The sequence below is a fragment of the Danio aesculapii genome, chromosome 4 (genome assembly GCF_903798145.1).
Source record: "Danio aesculapii chromosome 4, fDanAes4.1, whole genome shotgun sequence".
Lineage (NCBI taxonomy): Eukaryota > Metazoa > Chordata > Actinopteri > Cypriniformes > Danionidae > Danio > Danio aesculapii.
The window spans coordinates 3,349,809-3,375,100 of NC_079438.1; the positions used below are offsets into that span (position 1 = coordinate 3,349,809).

The window sequence follows — 25,292 nt, forward strand, 5'->3', positions numbered from 1 at the left end:
TGGGTGGATTTCAGATTTTCTCAGAGAGATTTTCTTTATGTATCGTCTGTTCAATGATTTTGTTAATTTTTGTACATGTACATGAAGCATATCTTGAGGGGCAGTTCATTGAAAATATACAGGTGGCGCTAAAGAGACACTTTTACATCATTGCAGGTACTGAATATCAGATCAAATTTTCCCCATATCTGGAGTGTGTCCAAAGTTTTGGAGTTTTTGAGCATGTCTAAGCCTTCAAAACTGCTATTTACTATTTATTTATGCCACATCAGCAACTTCTGCCTCTTTTATGGCAAGATCAACACACAACCCCAAATCAGAAAAGCTGGGACACTATAGAAAACAACTGAAAACAGAAAGAAGTGATTTCTAAACTGACTTTGACTTGTATTTCAGTGTATACAGTACAACAAACATGATTTAATGTGCTCCTCGTGATTTTTATTTTCTAAATTAACACAGATTCCAATTTTGGTCGGAGTTGTGACAGTAAAGCATTTCCCACTTTGTAATCTTGCCGTTTTTTCACAACACTTAAAAGACGTTTAAGAACTCAAGACACCAAGTGATGAAGGGTTTCAGGTGTTATTTTGTCCCATTCTTCCTGCAAACAAGTCTTAAGGTGGGCAACAGTTCGGGGTCTTTGTTGTTACACTTTCGGCTTCAAAATGCACCACACATTCTCTATTGGAGACAGGTCAGGACTGCAGGCAGGCCAGTCAAGTACCTGTATCCTAGTCCTCCGCAGGAGGACTTTGTAATGTTTGCATTGTTGAAATATGCATGGGCGTAAAACATTACACAATAAGAACGACTTCATAATTCAATAAGTGATAATAAACAAATATATAAATATAAACAAATAAAATTAACAGGTTAAATATGATTTTTCAATTCAATATTTGATAAATATGTTTACTTTGGAGATTCCAAATAAGTCTCATTCTTTTAAAAATAAATGAATGAGAATAAGCAGGGGCGTCACGGTGGCGCAGTGGGTAGCACTGTCACCTCAAAGCAAGAAGGTCACTGGTTTAAGTCCTGGCTGGGTTAGTTGGCGTTTCTGTGAGGAGTTTGCATGTTCTCCTCGTGTTGGTGTGGGTTTCCTCCGGGTGCTCCGGTTTCCCCCACAGTCCATACACATGCGCTATAGGGGAATTGATGAACTTAACTGTCCATAGTGTATGAGTGTGTATGGGTGTTTCCTAGTACTAGCTCGAAGGGCATCTGCTGCGTAAAACATATGCTGGAATAGTTGGTGGTTCATTCCGCTGTGGCAAAACCCTGATGAATAAGGGACTAAGCTGAAGGAAAATGAGAGAATAAGAAAGAGGATGTAGTGGGAAAGCCTAAACAGTTTGTTCATTCATTCATTTTTTTTTCGCCTTAGTCCCTTTATTCATCAGGGGTCACCACAGGGGAATGAACCACCAACTATTCCAGCATAAGTTTTACGCAGCGGATGCCCTCTTTCCCTCTATGTTAATCTTCCACACGTGTGAACTGCTTCCCTGTGTGAGTTCTCATCCGAATCTTCATCTATCTGTGTGTTTTGGGAGGATCTGTCCAGTCTGCGGCTGATGGGGGTCTGTAAACTGTGTCTCCTCTGGTGAGCGTTGAGGCTCATTTTATGACTGAAACTCTTCCCGCACTGATCACATGTGCAGGGTTTCTGCTCCGAGTGAGTGTTGATGTGGTAATTGAGGTTTACTTTGCAGATGAAGCTCTTCCCACACTGATGGCACTTGAAGGGCTTGTCTCCGGTGTGGCTGCTCATGTGACACCCTAGTCTGAAGTTGGTTTTAAAGCTCTTTCCACACTGACCACATGGAAACAGTTTCTCTCCGGTGTGAACGCGCATGTGTGCGTTACGGCCGGTCACGTAAGTGAAACTCTTACCGCAGAACGTGCAAGCGTACGGCTTCTCTCCGGTGTGGACCCTCATGTGGTTGAGCTTCTGTTTCTTGCTGAAGCTCTTTCCGCACTCTGGACAACTGAAGGGTTTCTCTCCGCTGTGGATGTTCATGTGCTCTTTCAAGGTGATGTTCTGGATGAAACTCTTCCCACACTGCGGACAAGAGTACGGCTTCTCTCCAGTGTGGATCTTCAGGTGTCTTGTAAGGTGTGCTTTCTGAGTGAAACTGATCCCGCAGAGATCACACGTGTACGGCTTCTCTCCGGTGTGAACTCGGGTGTGCTTATCGAGGTGTCCTTTCTGAGTGAAACTCTTCCCACACTCATCACATGTGTACGGTTTCTCTCCTGAATGGACCCTCAGGTGCCGCTTTAGGGCTGCGTTTTGGGTGAAACCGTTTCCACACTGTTGGCAGGTGTACGGCCGCTCTCTGCTGTGAACTCGCATGTGGATCTCAAGATTGGGTTTATGACTGAACGTCTTTTCACACTGACCGCAGGGGAATTCGCCGTTGGGTTCGGTCGTTAGAGTTCCTTCGTGGATTGGACAAGTCATTGTGTATTTTTCTGCAGTCATGAAATCATTGTGTTTCCCATACCGATCCTTCTCTTCAGTTTCATCCTTCTCCTCCTTCAGCACAAGCTGATCTAAAGTGAAGAGTAAATGGAAATAAACTGAAGATAACTCCAGTTTAAAGTCACAAACAGCAGACATGACAGCATTTAGGCATCATGCTAGATCTTGTAAGCACTATAGCTTGTCGATTAAAGACAAGCATGGAGTGCCACAGGGCTCGGTATTGGGTCCACTGCCTTTCTTGTCGCATTTATCCACTCAGGCATATTTGCTTTTGTTATGTAGATGACACTTCATATTTACTTAGAAACTGCTACTGAAGAATATTAATGCAAGATCAATAAACTCCACAACAAAACTCCATCACGTTCATTATCTGATTTTTAGATAAGGGGTGTCCAAACTCTGAGTTTAGCTACAACTTGCTTCAATTGACCTCTGCCAGGAAGTTTCCATACCTAGTTTGTTTGGTTGGTTCAGGGGTGTCTAATTATGGTTGTAGTAAACACTCTGCAGGACACCGGTCCTCTAGAACAGAGGCTGTTTCTCAATATGCGTTCTTCAGCGATCTTGCATCCTCGTGTTCTCCTGTAACATCATCATCAGCTGCCAAAGTTCCAATACTCAATTGGAAGAACGGAGGATGCGTATATATGCGTAGATATTTATAAAGTCTTCATGCATAATATATATTGTAAAAAAGGGGGGAAACAATACATCGTTGTATGAATGCTGTGATGTTTCAACAATTTTCCATTAAAATAAAACGAGTGAAGGTCATGTGACCATCAGGAAGAAAGCAGGATCTCATTTCTAACAGGACTCGTTCTCTGTTCTCGTGGTCTCTTGAGTTCGTTCTTCCAAGGTGACCTTCCAAGACCGGTCTTCACAAGAACGCAAGTCCGTTCTCGAAACAGGCACCCCTGTTTTAGACACCTTTTTTAAGCGTTTACAACATTGTTTTTTTGGTCACATGTTCAAATGACTGGCTTGGGTGTATCTTGATACGCCTCAAGAGTCCCACAGTACATACAGTGGAGGGCGTAACAAAGTTTTTCCATTTGGTTTGAAGATAGTTACACCCCTAGTCACCATTTCATGACTTATGTAATATTTCTCATTATATTTACTGCTAAAACGAGCACGCTGCAATCATGGCACAATTCTAAAATTACATGCCTTTAAACTTTAAAATAATATTTTGTGTTGGTCAAGCAAGTGGTTAAATACCATATAGATAATTTGATACGCCCTCATGGACCTCTTCTAGGGTGATTTGGGCTGAAGGGGTTAAAAGAGAAGATCAAACACAGTGTCGGGGATTATGTGAAACCTGCCATGCAAATGACTAATGATGACCTTTAATGACATCCCATCCTTAACCTGTAGGGATTATTATGGAGACGGCACACCCTCTACAATTATAACGGCTTCAATCTCACATCAAACTCCTACACCCATGTGTTTATGAATCTTATTTTGTGCACTGGTGGACGGTCATGTTGCAACAGGTAGGGATCATCCCAAAACTGATCCCACAAAGTTAGGAGGATTGTTCAAGATATCTGGCACAATGAGAAAACTGGTCTGAGTCACTCCAGAGATCATGGCTTCTCTAGACTCATGTAGTGGTATAATTTACACACTTAGGCATCCTGAGGACTTGGGCGAAAAAATCCTGACAATTCTGGCAACCAAGCAGGAGATCAAGACCACCAACGGGATCGAGGACTGAGGCAGAGCCAGGGGAAACAAGGTGCACAATTGGGATAGCCAGAGGGAGATAGGAGCCAAGATGGAGTCCTTAGCTCAAAGACTGCAGGCAGAATGACTAGACAGAGCTAGCAAACCCAAACCCACACTGGCAAATATAAACAGCTCAGGTTAAGGTGAGGAACAGACAGTGACCAGTAAAAGAGGAATGGAGGAACTGGCAGACAAAATGAGTCCAATAAAAAAATCCAATATGATACTACAGAAACAGAGGGACTAAATACATAGGGGATAATAGGGGTAAGAGTCCCCACACCACAATATTACCACAATCCTTCAGTCACGATGCAATATTCTTAAATATGAGAGTGTTAAGCAGACAAACTGACCAGCACTTCAATGCAAACATGTCTTAAATGTTGCATGTGCCATTCTGCCATCTTTATTTTACTAACTTACTGCATACTGGAGATGATCCAGCTCACCAGAAAACAACTCAAGACCACCATCGTCTTTAGTGGACGGCTAATACATTGATTTTATTATTTAAAACCAACATTATAGCTAAACTTGCTCTAACACTTTAGTTTAGGTCACTATTCACGTTATTGACAAAACATTAACTAACACCACTAGCTTAATAAACTACTAATTAGCTGTTTATTAATCATAAGTAAGGCAGAATCTGGGTTTAGGATTAGGTAATAACCAGTAGTAAATGGTGTATATTATAAATTACAGTCTTACCAAATTTCAGAAATATATTTTTATTGGCGTCCGTGTATTAACACTTCGTAGGAGCCAAAATATGTTTAATAATGTGATAAGTTACTCTCATTTTGACCAATTCTTGACCATGTTTAACAATATAGCTAGCCTATAAATTGCTTTAGGCTGGTGTTTGTCCGCAAAAGTGATGGACGTCTGTAAGACTTCCTATTTGTAGAAGAACTGTTGAACTGGGCATCATGCACACTAGTGTTCTGTGGAGCTAATGAACTCGTCATGGTGAAATCATCTTGTTTTCTGAATGGAGAGATGCAACGAGGATGCTCTACACAACATCACATTAAGAAAGAGGGTCAACCTTATTTCTACAGGATCATTTAACTCAGTAGATTCAAGGATTAGACTTGGCTTCTTGAATTAGAGCGACTGATTTATTGTGTTTACATAGGGAAAAGTTTAATGTTAATTTTGGCAAAATCACTAGGAATAATAGAGATATATAGGGTAGCATTAAGTAAATCTTCACATAAAAGCCAGAAACAGCTTTTTTTTGCACTGTAACTGATGATCAAGAGTAAAAATGCCACGTTACCTCTTCCCAACAGTCAAAACCAGCAACAATGAAGAATTCATGATTATATGGTGTGTCATGGCTTTACTATCATAATATGTGCTTATAATGGAAGTCAATGGGGCAAGAACAGCCACAAACATAACAAAAAGGTAGCCAATTGGCCCATTTTTGAGTGTATTGTTGAGTTTTTGAAAATCGTCAAAGCATTTTCCTAAAATATGTGTCAAGATAAGATTTGTCACCAAAAATCATTCCATTCCTGCTGAAAAATCCAGCTTAAACCAGCCTAGGCTGGTTGGCTGGTTTTAGCTGGCTGACCAGCCTGGTTTTAGAGGGGTTTTGGCCATTTCCAGGCTGGTTTCCAGCCATTTCCAGCCTGGTCTTAGTTGGTCAGGCTGGAAAATGACCAGCTAAATCCAGCTAAAACCAGCTTGACCAGCCTGGATTAAGCTGGACATAGCTGGTTTTGGCTTGGCTCCCAGCCTGGCTAGGCTGGTCAAGCTAGTTTTAGCTTTTTATTTTTTTATGTTGAACAAATTAGGAAGTTGTGACCGAATTAAGACACAGAAGCAGCCAAGAGTAGATGAAAACGACCCAACAGCACACAAGGGTTAACATGGAAACAAAAATAAACACATAAAAAATAATTAGACAAAATGATCACTATGTAAACTGAATGAAAACCAACCAGTGAGTTCCTCAGGCTCTTCTTTCTTCAATGTGAACACTTCCCCAATCTTCAGGTCTTCTCTCTCCTCTTTAATAAACGCCATCTTTATAATAGTGGAGCTCAGTCGCTTCAGCAGGAGTTTCTCTGTCTGTTTAAGAGGAGAAGAATCAACACAAAGAAATCACAACTCCTAATAAGACAAATAAAAACTGAAAAAAAAATATGAATACAAACTGTAGTGGCATTTATTCATTTGATCAATATATTTAATAACATTTCGTTTGCTCTTTATCTACACCAGTGTGTGATTCAGTGAATCATTTGGCGAAGCATTTGATTCAATTGACTCGTAGTTTTTGAATCTACAGTGACTGATTTCATGTTTCTGTTGATCTTACTGACGACACAAGGCGCGAAATAAGACGCGGCGTTTCACCAAATAACAGTCAGCAATTGCACATAAAGCATTATGTTGTAATATTCCACAACAAATCAATTTTAAAAGTTTTAGATACCTAAAAACACAACCTTTCCTCAGCCGAAGCTCAATCACAGCAGGGCAGTCGGCGCGGTCTATGACGTCATCGACCAAAATAAAAGTCTCATCTGAAAAACGCAAAAACACATAAAAAAATAAACGTTTAAACTTGATATGGTTAAAATATATTAAATTAAAAATCAATTAAATGTTGATGGACTTTTTTTATTCACATATGCCTGCATTGTCTTTAATAAAACAGTACAAAATTTGTACTGAAATCTAATATAAACAAGTAGCACATGTTCCTCGTACATGTTTTTGAAAAGTGATTCAATACGTGATATTCATCTATAAGTAAGACACATAGCAAAGAAACCCTTTTTAAACTATAAACCGAACGTGTACATGAGGAATTTATTGAACTCACCTAACCAGCATACTCAGTTTTACTCATCTACTTTTAAGCTTCATTTACACTAGTGTAGCTGCCTTGAAGCTCCCTGACTGAAGTCGCAAGTGGGTGTTTATGTATGATATTCACTGACAGCCGCTGAGTTTTCCTTCACTGAAAATACACATTGTGGAGGGAAACACTAAATATACAGGGAGTTAGTACATATGTTTGCTGCATAGGTTGGCTCACAATATGCTGACACTGATGAAAAAAAACTGTTGAATGAAGTTGTGTATTTTTTGTTGTATGTGCACACAAAGTATCCTCATAGCTTGATAATGATTGCATTGAACCACTGAAGACATATTTTGAGGATGTTTTTTGGTATTTTTTCTGGATTTTGAACATCTTTGGGCCCTTGCTTGCATACTTCCCCTTAAATATCTTTGTGTTCAGGAGATAAACGAAAGTCTCGAGGGTTTGAAATGATATGAGGGCGAGTAACTAATTATATCATTATTTAATTATAGCTTTTAATTTCACTGCAATATTCAGTGACTAACTTTCATGTTCATACATGTGTGTATGTATGCGTGTGTGTGCATAATACACATACAGATATATAACTTTATATTATAACTTTATTTATTTTGAAGTCATAGATATATGATCAATGGCTGGAAAAGGGTTAAATAAGTAAATGACAGTGGCATGCCATAACAATTTGTTCAACTAGTTCTTGAATTACAAACTTTAGACAAATCAAATGCATACACAGACTGCAAGCGAGATAAACATGAGCTAAAGTTTTTCTTTCATAGTCACTGACTATCCTCAAGAAAGTACTAGAGAGAAGCCCAGACGAGCCAGAATTCCTCAGATCTTTGGTGTAAGCCTTATGTTTTTCCAGAAAGTGGTCACTTGACTGAACCACATGTGGAATAGATAATAATAATAATAATAATAATAATAATAATAATAATAATAGTAATAATAATTCCTTACATACATATAGCGCTTTTTTGGGCACTCAACACACTTTACACATAGGGGGGAATCTCCTCATCCACCACCAGTGTGCAGCATCCACCTGGATGACGTGATGGCAGCCATTTTGCACCAGACCGCACACTGATTGGTAGGGAGGAGACAGAGTGATTAAGCCAATTATGATATGGGGAGGGTTAGGAGGCCATGATGGACAGAGGCCAGTGGGCAGATTTGGCCAGGATGCCGGGGTTAAACCCCTACTCTTTTTCCAAGGACATCCTGGGATTTTTACTGACCACAGAGAGTCAGGAACTCGGTTTAACGTATCATCCGAAAGACGGTGCTCACTGAGCAGTATAGAGTCCTCTTTATTATACTGGGGCATTAGGACCCACCTGCTGGCCTAACTAACACCACTTCCGGCAGCAACCTAGCTTTCCCATGTGGTCTCCCATTCAGGTACTGACCGGGCACAGCCCTGCTTAGCTTCATTGGGCGACCATGTGAGAGTTGCAGAGAGCTAGCTGCCGGAATGAGGGGACTCGAGCAGTTGACCACAACAAAACTACACATTTTCCAGACTAATATGTGCAGAAATTAATAAAATAGACATTATCACAAATTTCCAATTTTGTCTTTCTAATAACCTTCTGAGTAACTTGATTTTCTTTATGAAAAGCTTTGATTTTAATCACAGTTCCAAAATAATTTTGCTGATGTCATTAATGTGACTGACTCCCTGCTGTCTGTGTTTGCCAGTCACTGCAAAATACCCACCAAAAATATTTAAGGAAAATCTCCTCCTCTCCAACAGTAAACAGCAAGCTTAGAGTGACCCAGGCAAGTTAAAAAAATTTCACAGTGACCCTTAAAGACCATGATGAGTGAAGGCTGCTTCTAATGGCTTGTTTAGTCCATAACAAAAGAAGTTAATGAGTGCATAACTGATAAATCAGTTGTGAGCAATGCCCAAATGATCCTATATGCGGAGACATGCTTATCCTGATAATTCTGGATGATGTGCATTCCAGGAACTAGCTGCTGGTGCATTTGATGTCAGCCATGAATGGAGCATGGCGACAGGGGAGAGGTCCAAATGAAGCTTTATCAGTCGAATAATCTAGCTTGCTGGGGAAAATCAAGAGGTAGTCCAATTAAGTATTCCAATATATAAGTCAGGGTAGGGAGAAAACAAGCATAAATCAAACACAGCTCAGTAGCAAAAACACGACAGGGCAAAAACAATGAAACAATCCATGTTTCTGGAAAATATCTTGAAATGTACTCCACACAGGTGAGAAAGCTTGACAAACCACCTGTAGGTGACAATCTTTTCCTCTCCATATGCACCAGACGCCTTCTTAATTGCACTTCATACTTCTTGGAAACACTGTGCAATTCTCACACAGGTAAGTGGGCTTGAATATTTGACAATGTAAAACAAAACTCTCAAATCAGTTTGTAACATGAAATAATACTGTGCAGTGGGTGAAGGCATGTGTGTTCAAGCAAGTTGGAGCTAAACTCAGCAGGACACCGGTGCTCCAAGTCCGAGTTTTGACACCCCTGTAGGTCTTGTGGAGAATCCAGCTGCCTGTGTGATTTCTTGACGTTTAAACAATGATCACATTTATGAGTGGTTCAATGTTCATGCAAGTCTCGTGTTTGTTGTGTGTGGATGGTTTCTCTTCAGTGTGGAATTTCATGTGACTTGTAAGGTGTCCTGTTTGACGGAAGCTCTTTCCACACAGTGTGCAGCTATACGGCTTCTCTCCGGTGTGACGTCTCATGTGGACATCAAGTTCTTGTTTTTGACGAAAACTCTTTCCACACTGCGTGCAAACGTAAGGCTTCTCTCCAGTGTGGACTCTCATGTGGACATTAAGGTTTTGCTTATGACTGAAACTCTTTCCGCAATCTTGGCAGGTGTAAGGCTTCTCTCCGGTGTGAGTTCTCATGTGTCTTTCGAGGTTTGCCTTTTGAATGAAACTCTTCCCACAGAGCGTGCATGTGTAAGGCTTCTCTCCAGTGTGGGTTCTCATGTGGGCTTCAAGCTTTGGTTTATTACTGAAACTCTTCCCACACTGTGGACAGGGGAACGGTTTTTCTTCATTGTGATATTTTATGTGGTCTTTCAGGTCTTGTTTTCGACTGAAACTCTTTCCGCAATCTTGGCAGATGAACGGTTTCTCTCCAGTGTGAGTTCTTATGTGTCTGTCAAGGTTTGGCTTTTGAATGAAACTCTTCCCACACTGTGTGCATGTATAAGGCCTCTCTCCGGTGTGGACTCTCATGTGGACTTCATGTTTTATTTTATGCCTGAAACTCTTTCCACATTGTTCACAGGTGAAAAGCTTTTCTCCATTGTGAATACTTCTGTGATTTGTAAGGTCCTGTTTTTGGCTGAAACTCTTTCCACATTGTTGACAGGTGAAAGACTTCTCTCCAGTGTGTATTCTTCTGTGGACTTCAAGGTTCGGTTTGCGACTGAAACTCTTTCCACAGTCCTGGCAGCTGAAAGGCTTTTCACCAGTGTGAGTTCTTAAGTGTCGTTCAAGGTTTGGCTTTTGAATGAAACTCTTTCCACAGACTGTGCAAGTATAAGGCTTTTCTCCGGTGTGAATTCTCAAGTGGGCCTCAAGCTTTGGTTTGTGACTGAAACTCTTTCCACAATACTGACAGGTCAAAAGTCTGTCTCCAGTGTGAAATCGTATGTGTCTTTTAAGCTCCTGCTTTTGACTAAAACTCTTCCCGCATTCTGGGCAGGTAAAAGGCTTCTCTCCAGTGTGAACTCTCCTGTGAGCGTCAAGTTTTTGTTTTTGATTAAAGCTCTTTCCACATAGTTGACAGGTAAAGGGCTTTTCTCCTGTGTGAATTCTCCTGTGGATTTCAAGGTTCATTTTTCGACTGAAACACTTTCCACAATCACAACAGATGAAAAAACGGTTAGATTCGGTTTTCTGACTCTCTCCCATGTTTGCAAAATTTTCAACAGTCATGAAGTCATAGTGTTGCTCATGTTGATCTTTGTCGTCTTTCATTTCATTTAGTTCATCATTCTCCACCTTCACCACCAGCACATCTAAAGTAAAAAACAAAACACATGTTTAGGTCAGTCTAAAACAGAGGGGTCAAACTTAGTTCCTGGAGGGCCACAGCCCTGGAGAGTTAGTTCCATCACTAGATCAATATAACTTGTTGTCCATTACTACACTCCTAACCTAGTTAGCAAACTCCTTATCACTCCACCAAGTGGTTCTCAATTTCGGTCCTTGCCTTCCCCCCACATTCAGATTATCAACTCATTAACAGAGAGATCCATGAACTGATCCTTATGTGTCAAATAAGAGATACTTACAAAATGTGCAGGGCAGGGGGTCCTAAGGACCAGAATTGACAACCACTGACTCAACCCAAGAATACCTAGCTTATTATAGACCAGGGGTCAGCTTGGTAGCGGTTATAGGAGTGTACAGGTTTGAGAGCTGTGGTATAAATCTAGCTTTAGAGTTCCACCTTTTGCATTCCACCAATATCACATTAACAATTATTGTTTAGAGAAGCATTTTTTGATTGATTTTGAGCCGATTGAGATGGAGGCAAAGATGGAGAGCCACCCAGAGGGTGGCTCTGATGACTGACATGAAGATGGGGATCCAGAAGACCATTCTAGCAGGAGCCCAAGGCAAGGAGAAGGCAGAGGATTGGAGTCCCGAGGTAGAGGCAGGGAAACAACTGACCAAGACAGAACCAGAAGTTCAAGAGATCCTGGCAAATTTGTTGAGATAATGGGCCATGGTGGAGACAAGGGAGTAAGTGGTAGCTCATTCTCATATCTGGTGCCTAAACAGTTGGGGAGGCAGACACCCTTTAGCTTGAATTCATACTAAAGACACATCTCTTGCAGCCATTGCATGAATTCTGGAAATCAAAATCTTTTAAAGGATGTTAGGCTGCCTTAATAAGGGGAACAGGAGCTGGGAACACTTACCCAAAAGACACTGTAATTTAAACAGCATCTATGTTAGTCTGTCTGTTTCTCCTTTTCCCGGGAGTCACAAAATTGTTGAACTGGCCTGTATGCTAAGCAGATGCTGTTGTGGTGATTGAGGTATCAAATGTGCAAGACTGATTCCTGCAAAGACCCCAGTGACGGAGAAGTCTGCTCTGATCCCATCAGCTAGTCTGGACACCTGTCCCATGACCTCCCATGATCTGCACTTACTCCATGACTGAAGCTCATCATTCTTGACATCCAGACTGTAGCTCTGCATTCAGCCACAGGAGAACTGGTTGACCTGGCTGATCCTGGTTTCTCCCAAGGTTTGCTCTTTACTTCTGTCGATTGGTGAAGTTTTGGCTCCTTGCAACTTTTGGCTTGCTTAGTTGAGACTGGAGGAAATGATCTTTGGAGCTACTCCCCAGGGCACAGGTGTCAAACTCAGTTCCTGGAGGGAACTATGCACAGTTTAGTTCCAACCCTAATTAAACACACCTGATCAAACTAATTGAGTCCTTCAGACTTGTTTGAAACCTACAAGTAAGTATGTTGGAATTGGGTTCGAACTAAACTGTGCAGGGCTGTGGCCCTCCAGGAACTGAGTTTGACACCCCTGCTCCAGGGGATCATCAGGGACAACTACACTAAACTGAACTGAATCAGTGTTAATATTACCAGAACTACACCAGCATTGTACCTCTACCAGCATTCTCTCCTGCCTGCCTGATTTGCTGGAATGTTCTACAATCTAAACCATTGTTATGACTTTTATTCTCTTTTCATCACTATGTAAAACTGCCTTGGGATTATCTACTTTGTAAATGCACTATAGAAATAAAGATTAGGCGAACTGAACTGAATTGGTAGCGATATACTCCTCAGCGTGATATACATTATCCCTTATTTATGGTACACATTACAGAATGGCAAATTTGCAAGTTAAATGGAATGAACTAAAGTAAAAGTTATTTAAATTAATAAAATATGTATTAGGTGAATAATTGTTTAAATTAATCAAGTAATGACACGACATGTAAGATTTTTTCATGATAAATCCAAAAAACATTAGAACAGGGTTGTATATTTATACACCATTAGCAAGCTAAGCCTTTGTTTGTTGTGAATAAACACCATCTAGTGGCATTAATTACTCGACAGATTAATCAAACTAAAAATAGATGTTAGTGACGACCCTAATAATCACATAATTTAATGGTTTAATAACTATAGTTAATAAAATGATGTGCCTAAATTACATTGTTTAATGTGTTTATATGAGATATTGGATAAAGTAACATTGGAAAAATTATTAATGCAAGCTCAGAGCTCTCATATCAAGTATCATGACAGGTATCAGCTTGTCTACTGCTGTGTGTATTTGCACTATTCAGTCAATATGAGCTTAGAAATGTTTCAGTGTGTAGAAGATCCACACGTGTGCTGCCGAAAATCCTACAAAATCAGCTTACAATCACACATTTACAGCTAAACTTCATAAATAATGTTAACGTCAAAACTAATTCTTAGATTCAACATTCACTCTCACGTAACATGATGTATGTTGAGTTTAATATTATACAAAATAATCATGTCTGTCCACATGAGTCTCCGTGTGCAGTTAAATCACTTTAACCAGGCACTCATATCACATTCTCCATCAACATCCTTCATTAGAGTAGATCTGCAGATCTGGTTGACTGAGTTGAGCTGTGAGAATGAAAAGCCAACCTGTTTGCTGCTCAGCATCTTCATGTGTGAATGTTTCCTCAATCTTCAGGTCTTCACTCTCCTCTTTAATAAAGGCCATCTTTATAATAGTGGAGCTCAGTCGCTTCAGCAGGAGTTTCTCTGTCTGTTTAAGAGGAGAAGAATCAACACAAAGAAGAAGAAATCACTTCTCTAGCTCACTAGTCAGGGCGCACTGGAGGAGTAGTCAGTCACAGTTAATGAAGCACAGCTCCTCATCAGACAAAAATACTGAAAACTGGTATTTTATCATTTATGCTATGATTTATACAATATATTTCATTAATTACTTTTATTAACACGCAGATTTGAGACAGTTTATCACTAATGTTTGTGTTTGTAGTTTAGACCAGACTTCAGAAATCGGCGATTCAGTGAATCATTTATCAAAGCATGTGATTCAATTGACTCGTAGTTTCTAGAAGCCCCTTTTCATCTACTTACTGTTAGAATTCTCGTTTGTTGAACTGATTAACGACACAAGAAGCGAAATGAGTCGCAGATTTTCACAAATTAACCATCAGTTATGTTGAATAACGCGTAACAATGTCACACTCCATAATAAAACCATTTTTGATGATTAGACGCCTAAAAACAGCCTTTCTTCAGCCGAGCCACAGACGACGCACGGCTGCTTCATGACGTCATGTCGGCATACCAAATTAAAAGTCTTACATGCACTCAAGCAGATATCCAGACGTGGTTAAAGTAACTTTAAAGCAATGAAATCAATTAGAAGCTGAGGAATACAAATGTTGGTGAGAAATTTAATATAATATATTAATTTTATATCTTTCTTTTGTCTTACATACTGTATTGTAAAGGAATGTGCTTCATTGAAAGTTGTGCATATTCAGTTGAAGACATTTTTACTATTTATTTAACATTTTTAAGAGTGAATTACAGTTTATAAGTAATAAGAGATGCTATAATCAGTTGATCGGAAATACTTAAACTCTTATTGTTCATTACCTTGGCATTTTACAATGAGCACAGCAATATTTGAGATGTTTTGCAATGTGCTGGAAATTTCCCATTAATGCAAAGTCCCTGAAACACACATTTATATCTGATCATCATCTGTGGAAAACTAAACCACATATTCTGGACTTTATACACATATACAGCAGAGGTTATGAGTATTAAGTTTCTTATTGAATAAAAATGCTCAGTTGTACGTATAAATATTTTCTAAATGTATGCAGATCTTGGCGTTTCTGTTAAGCATTTTTAATGGAATAGAGCAAAAATGCACATTAAAATAAGTGGATGGAAACAGGAGCTCCTCTGAACAACAAACACTATTATATTATTGTCAGACGTTGAGGAAACATGTCATGATCCTTGAAAATGGTCAGCGGGAATAAAAGTCCTGGACTTGAAAGTTTTTTATTACAGACAGGGAGAGTCACATCAAACCAAAATCATGAATTTAACAGAAGACAGCGAGAAAAGGAGACTTTCAGAAGCTCAAATTGGACACACAGTAACTGAAATATCAGATTATCAAAGACTTCACATTGTAGAGACCCCAGAAAGGGGACCGATTATGCAGAAATGACTTTTATAAGGGGTTTAAACATATATAAAGGGTGTATTTTTCATTTTTTAGAGATATATGAATCGATCTAAATTGGACAGATTTTATTAATATAATAGATTCATTATGAGGGAGGAAATAATAGCAAGTTAATATGTATACAACACGTCTTTATACATTTAACGTGTGCTGTTAAATATAACACTATATTAATATTTTATTAATTGATTGAATAGTATTTAATTTTCTAATAATTGTTTTTATTAATGTTTTCCCACATGAAATACTGTATTTTTAACAATATTAAATGTACTTGGATTAATTTGTTAATTATAGTTGCAACAAATGTAGTAATACAATCAAAATAACTGTACTGTACTGTTAAACTTGATCAGTTTAATAATACAAATACAGAATACAGTATCATTCGTTAACAAAGAGTTGGTAATTATATTATGCAGTATAATTAAATATATTAGTGTTTTTTACTTGGGTTTATAAAAGGAAATAAACATTAATATGACACATTATTGTTTTAGCTTTTATATTACAGAACGATCATGTAAAATGGCAACTTATAGAATATATAAATGTACATTTGGTTCACGGGTGATAATGTAATGTGCTGTAATTTAGTAGGAAAATGCTGAAAAATGACTTTATTTAACCAAGTAAACTAAATAAGACAACATTAAGATCCTCAGTTAGTTTATTACACTCAATCCTACAATTCGACGCTCTAATTTATCATTTCTTCATGTATGTGGATGCATGATTAATCAAGTGCTTTAACTAATTATTTTTATTCACCAATAAAAAGTTGAGTACCAAAACACACACGGTACGCTGCACAGATGATCATTACAACATAATAATGACTGATGGGAAACTAAACTGTTCACACAGCAATCATAGCAGCATTGCATAGTGCTTGAAGAATTAAATAAAAGATTCTGAGGGAGACGTCGCCTCTGACAAACAGGAGCCATTTTCAACATTTGTTCCTCCGTTTTTCATATTTTAAAACGATAACATTAAGATCTGTTCTAGCACAACTATCATTCTGAGTAATGAAAACATCTAAAAAGTCAGCATCTATGAACTATCATTCCTCAAAACACTACAGAAGGACAGCATTGCTAATTTTGATGTCTTACCACCAGAGCGGAGGAATTCGGAGCGTAATCTTTGAAAGACGAAGTGTTGTAACATGACTGCAGCCTCCACATGCACATCTGTGTTTGAACTATAGCATAGTAAAGAATAAGAGCATGTACACAAATCAGAGAATGAAATTCACCTATTTTAAAACCCTTTCCACACATTTTAAGAGCTCATCGCCACTTCAGGTTTCAACCGGTAACACTGGCGACATTTTAACCTTCAGTATATTTACTAAACACTGATTATAAGAAACTAATCCTAAACTAAAAAACGCTAATCCAGCAGGGGGCGCCAAAACAGAAGCAATAATGATGTTGCCTTGGTTACTGCTGTAAACAAAGCAGCGTGACGTCAAATCCATCAGGATTTTGTCGATTTCATTAACGACACAGCATCTTGATATTGGCGGATTAAATTCAGGCTAACTTAAGCATGCAGCTATACATTGTATAGTTAAAAATGACACAAAATTCAATACATTAAGACTTTTTCAAGGACTCTTTCTGGACATTTTAGACCTCATCGCCACTTTAGGTTTCAACCGGTAACACTGGCGACATTTTAACTTACAATACACTTACTAAACACTGATTGTAAGAAACAAATACTAAAACATTGTTCCATATGGTAAATAATAATGCTAATCCAGCAGGGGCGCCCATAGACGTATAGAATAATGGCGTTGCCTTGGTTACTTCAGTAAACAAAGCAGAGTCAAGGAATGTTTGGATTTGATCAAATACACAGTACTCCAATACTGGCAGATTAAATTCAGGCACACTTTAGCATACAGCTGTACACCGTATAGTCAAAAATGACACAAGAGTCAATACCTTGTAAAATAGCATTTAAGACTTTTTAAGGGCCTTAAATTTCAACTTCTAATACTTTAAGACCCCGCAGACACCCTGAAAGAAAATATATACCTACATCTGACACACTGCAACGTTTTAGTATCGACGTGAGACTAAGTAAATACTAATGTGGTTACATTTTTCGAGAGGTGGGAGTTTGCGTTGACGTCAGCCTCGGCGAGGGCTATGCGACCGCTCAGAGGCTGCGCCGGAGCATAGAAGTATAAATCAGCCTTTATAAGCGCCTCGTACTGCTCTGAAACATTGTGCAATGCTGAGTGTGCTGCACACAGGCGAGTGGGTTTGACAAACCACCTGTAGGACACACTCTCTCCTCTTAAAGTTAAATTCACTAAATGTTTGTGTTGTAAATCAATGTCACTGGCTACCGTATCCAAACATTTGTTAAAATATACTCTTTGTTGTTCAACAGAGAAAATAACAACGTTAAGTGTTGGAAACCGCGAAACTTCGAGAGCCCTTTCTGTGCAGAATTTGGTTAAAAATGTGGAATGATTTTGGGAGTACAGTCGAACTACAGTTTAACTACTTAAACTTTTTAATTTTATCCAATTAGATGCACTTGTTTGGCAAACAAAGCAAGTCCCTCATATACAATATATTTACTAAGACAGAAAATATTACTTTACAAACTGTATTGTAAAGAAGTCATATAAAAACACTTGCCAATCAATCAATAATATTACTGAAGCTAATATAAAAACTAAGGGTGCTTTCACATCTGTGGTTCGGTTCATTTGGACTGGATCAAGGGCAACAATTGATGTATTGTAGCATTTTCTGCCGTTTTTGGCTCCTTTTCACACCACACTGATTGTTTTGGTCCAAACCAGTTGAAAAGAACCAAAATGCAGTCATGTGACAAAATCCACATCACTCATTGGCCAGATGTTATTGATCGCATTTCCTATACTGCTTTTCGATTGGTCAGAATTAACATGCGGAAAATGCCAACGGAACTCCCGCAAGTAAACAAACCGGCAGACACAAAAAGGCGCTTTTGACTATGGAGCTACGATTGCGCTGGCTGATTGTATCTCTGCTCACAGTATCCTATATAGTTTGTATACATCAATTTAGGCAAACTATACGTTTCCATAATGAAGCGTGGCTGCGGCTGGAAAACGGCAAAGGCGCATCGCACGTCACTTCAGGAGGCATGAATTAATTTAGATAAACTGCGACATGGTCATTATCCGGAAATATTGCCAACGATCCATCAGGTAATGTTTCTCTCTCTCTCTGTTTAAAATTATTGGTAAAGCGCTGTCAACAAATATTTTTCCTCCACATCCCATAATGCACAGCGCATCGGACTACGGCAGCTGGATTAGTCCAAAAAGGCGCAGTACTCTTTGCAGTTGGGTCTGTTTTAGCTCGGATCATATTCTCATCACAAATGAACCACTCCAGGGTTCGTTTAAAAGACCACCTCTTCAGGGAGGTCTCTGTACGCTTTTTTTGGTCCGCCTTTGGTGCACACTAGAGTACGATCGCTACATTCACACCTACCCAAACAAACCACATCAAGAGGGAAAACAAACTCTGCGATTCAACTGAACTTAAGGCAGGTGTGAAAGCACCCTAATATATATATATATATATATATATATATATATATATATATATATATATATATATATATATATATATATATATATATATATTTCCCTCCACACAATTACATAAGTAAATAAACTCAATGATGGGCTAAATAATAAATTATGGCGTACAAGTCAAGTCTCCATGTGGATTTACTTTAATTTTCCACTGAATGAACAGCTTCCCTATGTGAATTCTCTGAACAATCGTCGGATATCTGTGTGTTTTGGGAAGATCTTCCCAGTGTGTGTGTGACGGGATGCTGATTCTTCATGTGAACATTGAGGCAGATTTCATTGCTGAGACTCTTTCCACACAGAACACACATGCAGGATTTCTGCTCCGAGTGAGTGTTCATGTGGTACTTGAGGTTGCCTTTGCAGATGAAGCTCTTCCCGCACTGATCGCACTTGAAGGGCTTATCTCCGGTGTGAATGGCCATGTGGATTTTACGGCTGGTCATGTTAGTGAAACTCTTGCCGCAGATCGTGCAAGCGTACGGCTTCTCTCCGGTGTGATCTCTCAAGTGGATCTTGAGGTTTTGTTTCTTGCTGAAGCTCTTTCCGCACTCCGGACAACTGAAGGGTTTCTCTTCACGGTGAACGTTCATGTGCTCCTGAAGCGTGACCTTCTGGATGAAACTCTTCCCACACTGAGGACAAATATGCGGCTTTTCTCCGGTGTGGATCTTCAGGTGTCGGTTAAGATGGGATTTTTGTGCAAAACTGATCCCGCAGAGATCACACGTGTACGGCTTCTCTCCGGTGTGGACTCGCGTGTGCTTATCAAGGTGTCCTTTCTGAGCGAAACTCCTCCCACACTGAACACACGAGTACGGTTTCTCTCCGGTGTGGACTCGCATGTGGACCTCGAGACTTGGCTTGAGGCTGAAAGTCTTTTTACACAGACCGCAGGCGAATACGCCATTAGGTCTGGTCACGATAGGCCGTGTGTATTGTTCTGCAGTCAGGAAATCGTTGGGTTTCTCATACTGATCCATCTCTTCCACTTCTTCATTCTCGATTTTCACTACCAGGATGTCTAAAGTGAAGAAACGGAAATAAATAGACGTTAACTCGAGTTTACAAAACAACAAAGTTTACACAACAAAGCCAACAATGACTATGTTTACATGGGCATCAGTAGTCAAATGATTTGCCTAAATCTAAAGACTTTTGAATGTTCCTTCTTATGATCCGGTTTCATACGTAGATCAGGGATGTCAAACTCAATTCCTGGAGGGCCGCAGCCCTGCACAGTTTAGTTTCAACCCTAATTAAACACAGCTGATCAAACTAATTGAGTCATTCAGTCTTGTTTGAAACCTCTACAGGCAAGTGTGTTGAAGCAGGGCTGGAACTAAACTGTGCAGGGCTGCGGCCCTCCAGAAATTGAGTTTGACATCGATTGACAGCATTGCCTCACCACACTAACATTTCGGGTGTTTCATTTTTAATTTGTTGCCTTTAACTTCAGTTAATTAACATTATTCATTATATTAATTAACATTCAGGAACATGTCATTCATGCCCCTGTGACAAACTCTGAGATATTGGATGTGAATATGAAGTAAGGTCTGGTGGAGGAGTGTTGTTTTATTGGAATTTGCTACCAAATGACGAAAGAATTTATGCAACAAAACTAACAATAATCATGCTAAAAGATCTTAATGCACTAAAGCTGGTCAATTGTTTTAGTCTGGAGTGCCACAGGGCTTAGTATTGGGTCCCCTTGCCTTTCTCATTGCATTTAGTTGCCGTTGTTAGGCAGATGACGCAATTAATTGATGCTAAACGCTGTCATTTCAGGTATTAGTACACTATTAATTATGGACTCTTATTGTAGCGCGTTATCATACATTTATATTTTAAAGTATTATATTTACTTACAAATTGAAGCAACTAATATTATTGCTGCATCAATAAATTCAAAATAAACCAATGACTCTGATTATCATCAGCCGTTTACCATCAGAATTTAAAATGCATTTAAAACATTGTTTACGTTGTACAGAACATTTTATAGATAAGTTCTCATAAGGTCACAGGTTCGAGCCAGAAGGTCCTTATTGACCATATTTGGAATGGTCATGAATATTGATGAGCCCTGGTGTGACGCTCTGCAGCTGTTTGCCTGTGACTCTCTAATGCTGCATTTAAACCAGACGCGGAAGAAGCATCAAGCATGAGTGATTTACATGTTAAGTCAATGCAAAGATGCGAATAGACATCCTGTGGTGCGATTCACGTGAATGAAGCGGCGCGAGTTGAGCGTTTTGCGCGTTTGACGCGAATCAAGGTTATAATAGTTTTGGATTTTTCATTAGTTTTTATTTAGTTTTGACGTTTTGTTTTCAAATTCAGTACGTTTTAATTAGTTTTAGAGGCAGATTTACTCGTTTTTATTAGTTTCTATATTTTGAAATTGCTCAGTTTTGGTTTATTTTTTATTGGTTTCAGTATTAGTTTTAGGTTTTTTTTTTTTATTTGAATATTTGTTAGGTACAAGACACAAAATCATTAGAATATTGTATAATACCTCAACCAAAGGTATATTTTTGAAACCTGTATTCAGAAGACACATGAACACTACCATCTACCCATCCACAAATCCAAACATAACAGCCCACAAGATAGCAGGCCTATATACTGTTTTATATGTGTGCAAGGCTGCTTCTGGGGTTAGATAGGTAGTGATGGAAAGTTCAGGTCCTTTCCATGAACCGCATCTTTCGTGACAATCCTCCCATGTTAGTCAACATACCAATATGTAGTGAGCAATCAGAAGTCCAGTCAGTTAAATCATCATCATGATCTGAAAAGTTTCTTACAATTAATTTTTGCAACCCAACTGAAGCGTGATTCACTCATTTAAATTACATTACGGAAATCGGTTTATTCTGAATCAGAGGGGGATCAGGCATGTTAAAAAGGAAGTCTTTGCGGACAAGTTCTTACTGGAGACGCGAATCATCTCAAATGATTCAGTTCGATTTGGTGAACTAGTTCAACCGGTTCACTAAGAAGATCCGGTTAAAAATAATGATTCGCTCGCGATCAGGATCTCTAATATGGAAATAAAACCCATTATTGGACACAAATGTGTTAATTAATACTTTTAAGTGACTAATCGAGTTGTATTTAATGCTGTCACCATGCTGCTGTCATGTCCAGCCGTTGTTTTTAACGCGGGATCAACAGCGAGGACTGACTGGAGAAGGGACGGCTTGATCTGGCCAGTGGCAGCAGCAGGATTACAGTCTCCGATCTGGCACCGCAAAGTAAATAGATTCACGTCTAAAAGGCTTGTGTAATAAATACAAAGACAAAAACAAAGGACATTTTTGCCATAATTTTAGTTAGTTTCAGTTAGTTTTGTATGTATACAATACAGATTCAGTTAGTTCTAGTTTTCTGAAAGCTTGTTTTTATTTTTATTAACGAACACAATTTTTCAATTCTAGTTTTCGTTTTTTCATTCGTTTTCGTTAACTATAATAACCTTGGCACAAATCGCTCGAGTTGGAAATTCTGAACTTCAGCCCACATTTGCACCGCGTTAACCAATCATGAGCGTGCTCTTGTAGGGGCGTGATTATGGTTTAGCGCCTGTTGTTGGTTTCCTGCTCTGAAATCCTCTTGTCGACTCCGGACAACAACTCATCAAACTGGGCTTGCTGAAAGCCTCCATCATCCAGGTACAGTTTCTGGGGGAGTTGATAAACTCTCAGAGCTGGTGCACCTCTGAATGGATCTAGTGACTCAGACACGGTGCCGAACAAATCTACGCTGTTTTTCAGCCTTCCTGAAGTACATAAAGCACAGCAGCTCTCTTAATATAATCCATGTTAGCCATTTAGCAATGAAGCTAGAGTCACCGGGCAGACAGACGCCCTGCCCATGAAGCGAAGCCACATCTATTGTGAAGCGAATTTGACACGCAAATGAAACGAATAATCTCGAAATGTTCACACGTCTGTTTACACGTGAATAGCATGATTTATTTGCGTGTGGCAAGTCTGGTGTGAACGCAGCATTACACACACAGCGTGATGAACTCTGAAATAGACACATGAAAAATAATCATGCATAGTTTGTTAAAATATTTCCTGACTAATCGAGTAGATGCTTTGTTAAAACTGCAGCAGAGGAGATGCATATAATGACAAGAATATGAACATGCTGTATATAAAAACACAGCCAGGGATCAACATCAACCTCTGCAGAAACAGAACTTATAAAATCCATGTTGTTGCGGTCCTTTCACTTCAGACAAAAATACATTAAGAGCGAATGAGATGACAGAACGCACAAAGCGAATGATATGACACAATGTCTAGCGGGAATCACTGAAGAACAAGGAAACTAGCTGGTTTGGTGTCACTGTATAAAGTTAATTACTCCTACAAGTCTGCATTTCCACAAAATATGTCCACTTCCAGAGCTTCAGCTATGAATGCATCTTATGTAAAGCGTTATATGTGGTGTAATTGAATAATAATGTGTTTACAGTATGGTTTTTAATGCATGGAGTCATGTTACGCAAAGGCTTTAAGTGATGCCTATTTAAGTAACCAAAAAATATATAATTTTGGGTTTAAAATAGATGTTGGGTTTAATTTTACACAAAATATTTTTTAAATTTATAATATTAATTTATATTTCTGCATTATTTGTCTTAAATTGACAACCTGTTTTCAGGTCTGTCCAGATGAATCTCCACGTGCAGTGAAATGACTGTAATGAGGCGCTCATATGATATTCTCCAACAACATCCTTCACTAGTGCAGATCTGAATGAGGATCAAATGACTTTGAGAATGAAAGCCAACCTGTTAGCTGCTCAGGATCTTCATGTTTGACTCTGAATGTTTCCTCAATCTTCAGGTCTTCACTCTCCTCTTTAATAAAGGCCATCTTTATAATAGTGGAGCTCAGTCACTTCAGCAGGAGTTTCTCTGTCTGTTTAAGAGGAGAATGAAATAAAAAGATGGAAACTAAAGTGAAATCACTGAGCCACAGTTAAAGCACTCTCCAGATCTCTCTCTCTCTCTCTCTCACACACACACACACACACTAAAATATGAACACAAACTGCACATAAAGTTCCTATTTCTGCTTTGTATATATTGTATTGTGATTAATTAACCAAATGACGACAAACGCGGTGTTTGAGTGAATAATGTATCGAAGCATTTGATTTAATTGACTATTGTTATAATTTAACAATTACTGTAAATGAATGAGGGAATGACTGGCGATACAGGAAGCGAAATGAGACGCAGCCTTTCACTAAACAACCTTCAATAACGTCATATAAATCATATCAGTTTCACATTTAAGTAATATACAGTTTTGGAAATATACATACCTATAAACAGGACCTTTCTTCTGCCGAACCACAGACAAAGCAGCGATGCGCTGTCTTATAACGTCACGTCGTCATACCAAAATAAAAGTCTTACCTGCGGGCAAAATTCTGAAATCCACATTTAAAAAATCGATTAAAGGGTGAAATAAAGTATATTAGTAAATGTTAATCAATTACAAGGGTGCTAATAGGATTTTTAGAATGACATATAAAGCCTAATATAAAATAAGTCTACTAAACTATCAGATCTTTATCGAAAACTGACTCACAAATGTTATAATCCTCTATAAATAAGTCAGTTAAAATTAATAGATATTTCTTATATAAACACTGGATGGAAGCATACACCATCTGATCTAAACGTGGCGTTCTCTAATATGAGATTTGTTTTCTGAAATTATTTATATTTTTGTTGCTTGTTTACACATAAATATGACAGCATACTCTGTTTTACCTGGTTTTTACTCCTCGTCTACGCTTTTCAAGAGTGAAGCTGAATTAAAGCTTGTTTCTGAAGAGCAAGATGCAATAATCAGTTAATAAGAAATACTCTGAACTCATTAAAGCGGTACAAAATCTCTCGTGTGTAATAAAGTGTGAAGAGAAGAGCTGGAAACTGAATTGAATGCTGATTGAGATGGAGTCCTACTGTCATCAATTCAATTAGAATAAGTTTACATTCACATTTATTCATTTAGCAGATGCTTTTAACATAAAAATAAGGCAAACAGAAGCAACAATATGTAGAAGCTAAAGGCTAGTTAGCATTGTGTTGGTGTTTTTTATTAGAAACCAACAAAGAACAGACTGATAGATGGATTCAACACAGTTTAAGAAGTGTGATTGTTGGAGAATTGATGAAACGTGCATCTTCAGACATTTACGCAGGTCACTCCACCAGCATTAAAGGGTTAGTTCACCCAATATTACAATACCGGTATTAATCACTCATAC

General features: G+C 38.7%; 1 protein-coding gene across 2 annotated transcripts; it reads right to left on the reverse strand.

The window, feature by feature from the left end:
- Positions 1 to 566: 566 nt before the first annotated feature.
- On the reverse strand, positions 567 to 24,411 carry LOC130221929 (gastrula zinc finger protein XlCGF57.1-like). 2 transcript variants are annotated; one of them, XM_056454510.1, is made up of 4 exons: positions 14,233 to 14,418; positions 13,771 to 13,894; positions 9,749 to 11,124; positions 567 to 2,362 (listed from the first exon to the last, which is right to left on the reverse strand). In XM_056454510.1, exons 2-4 carry the CDS (start codon positions 13,847 to 13,849, stop codon positions 1,478 to 1,480), a joined length of 2,340 nt encoding a protein of 779 aa, XP_056310485.1. In that variant the 5' UTR covers positions 13,850 to 13,894; positions 14,233 to 14,418; the 3' UTR covers positions 567 to 1,477. The 2 variants fall into 2 exon arrangements, with proteins under 2 accessions (XP_056310485.1, XP_056310484.1); XM_056454509.1 differs by lacking the exons at positions 567 to 2,362; positions 14,233 to 14,418 and adding an exon at positions 24,339 to 24,411 and having other exon boundaries at positions 7,714 to 11,124.
- Between the last annotated feature and the right edge of the window lie 881 nt (positions 24,412 to 25,292).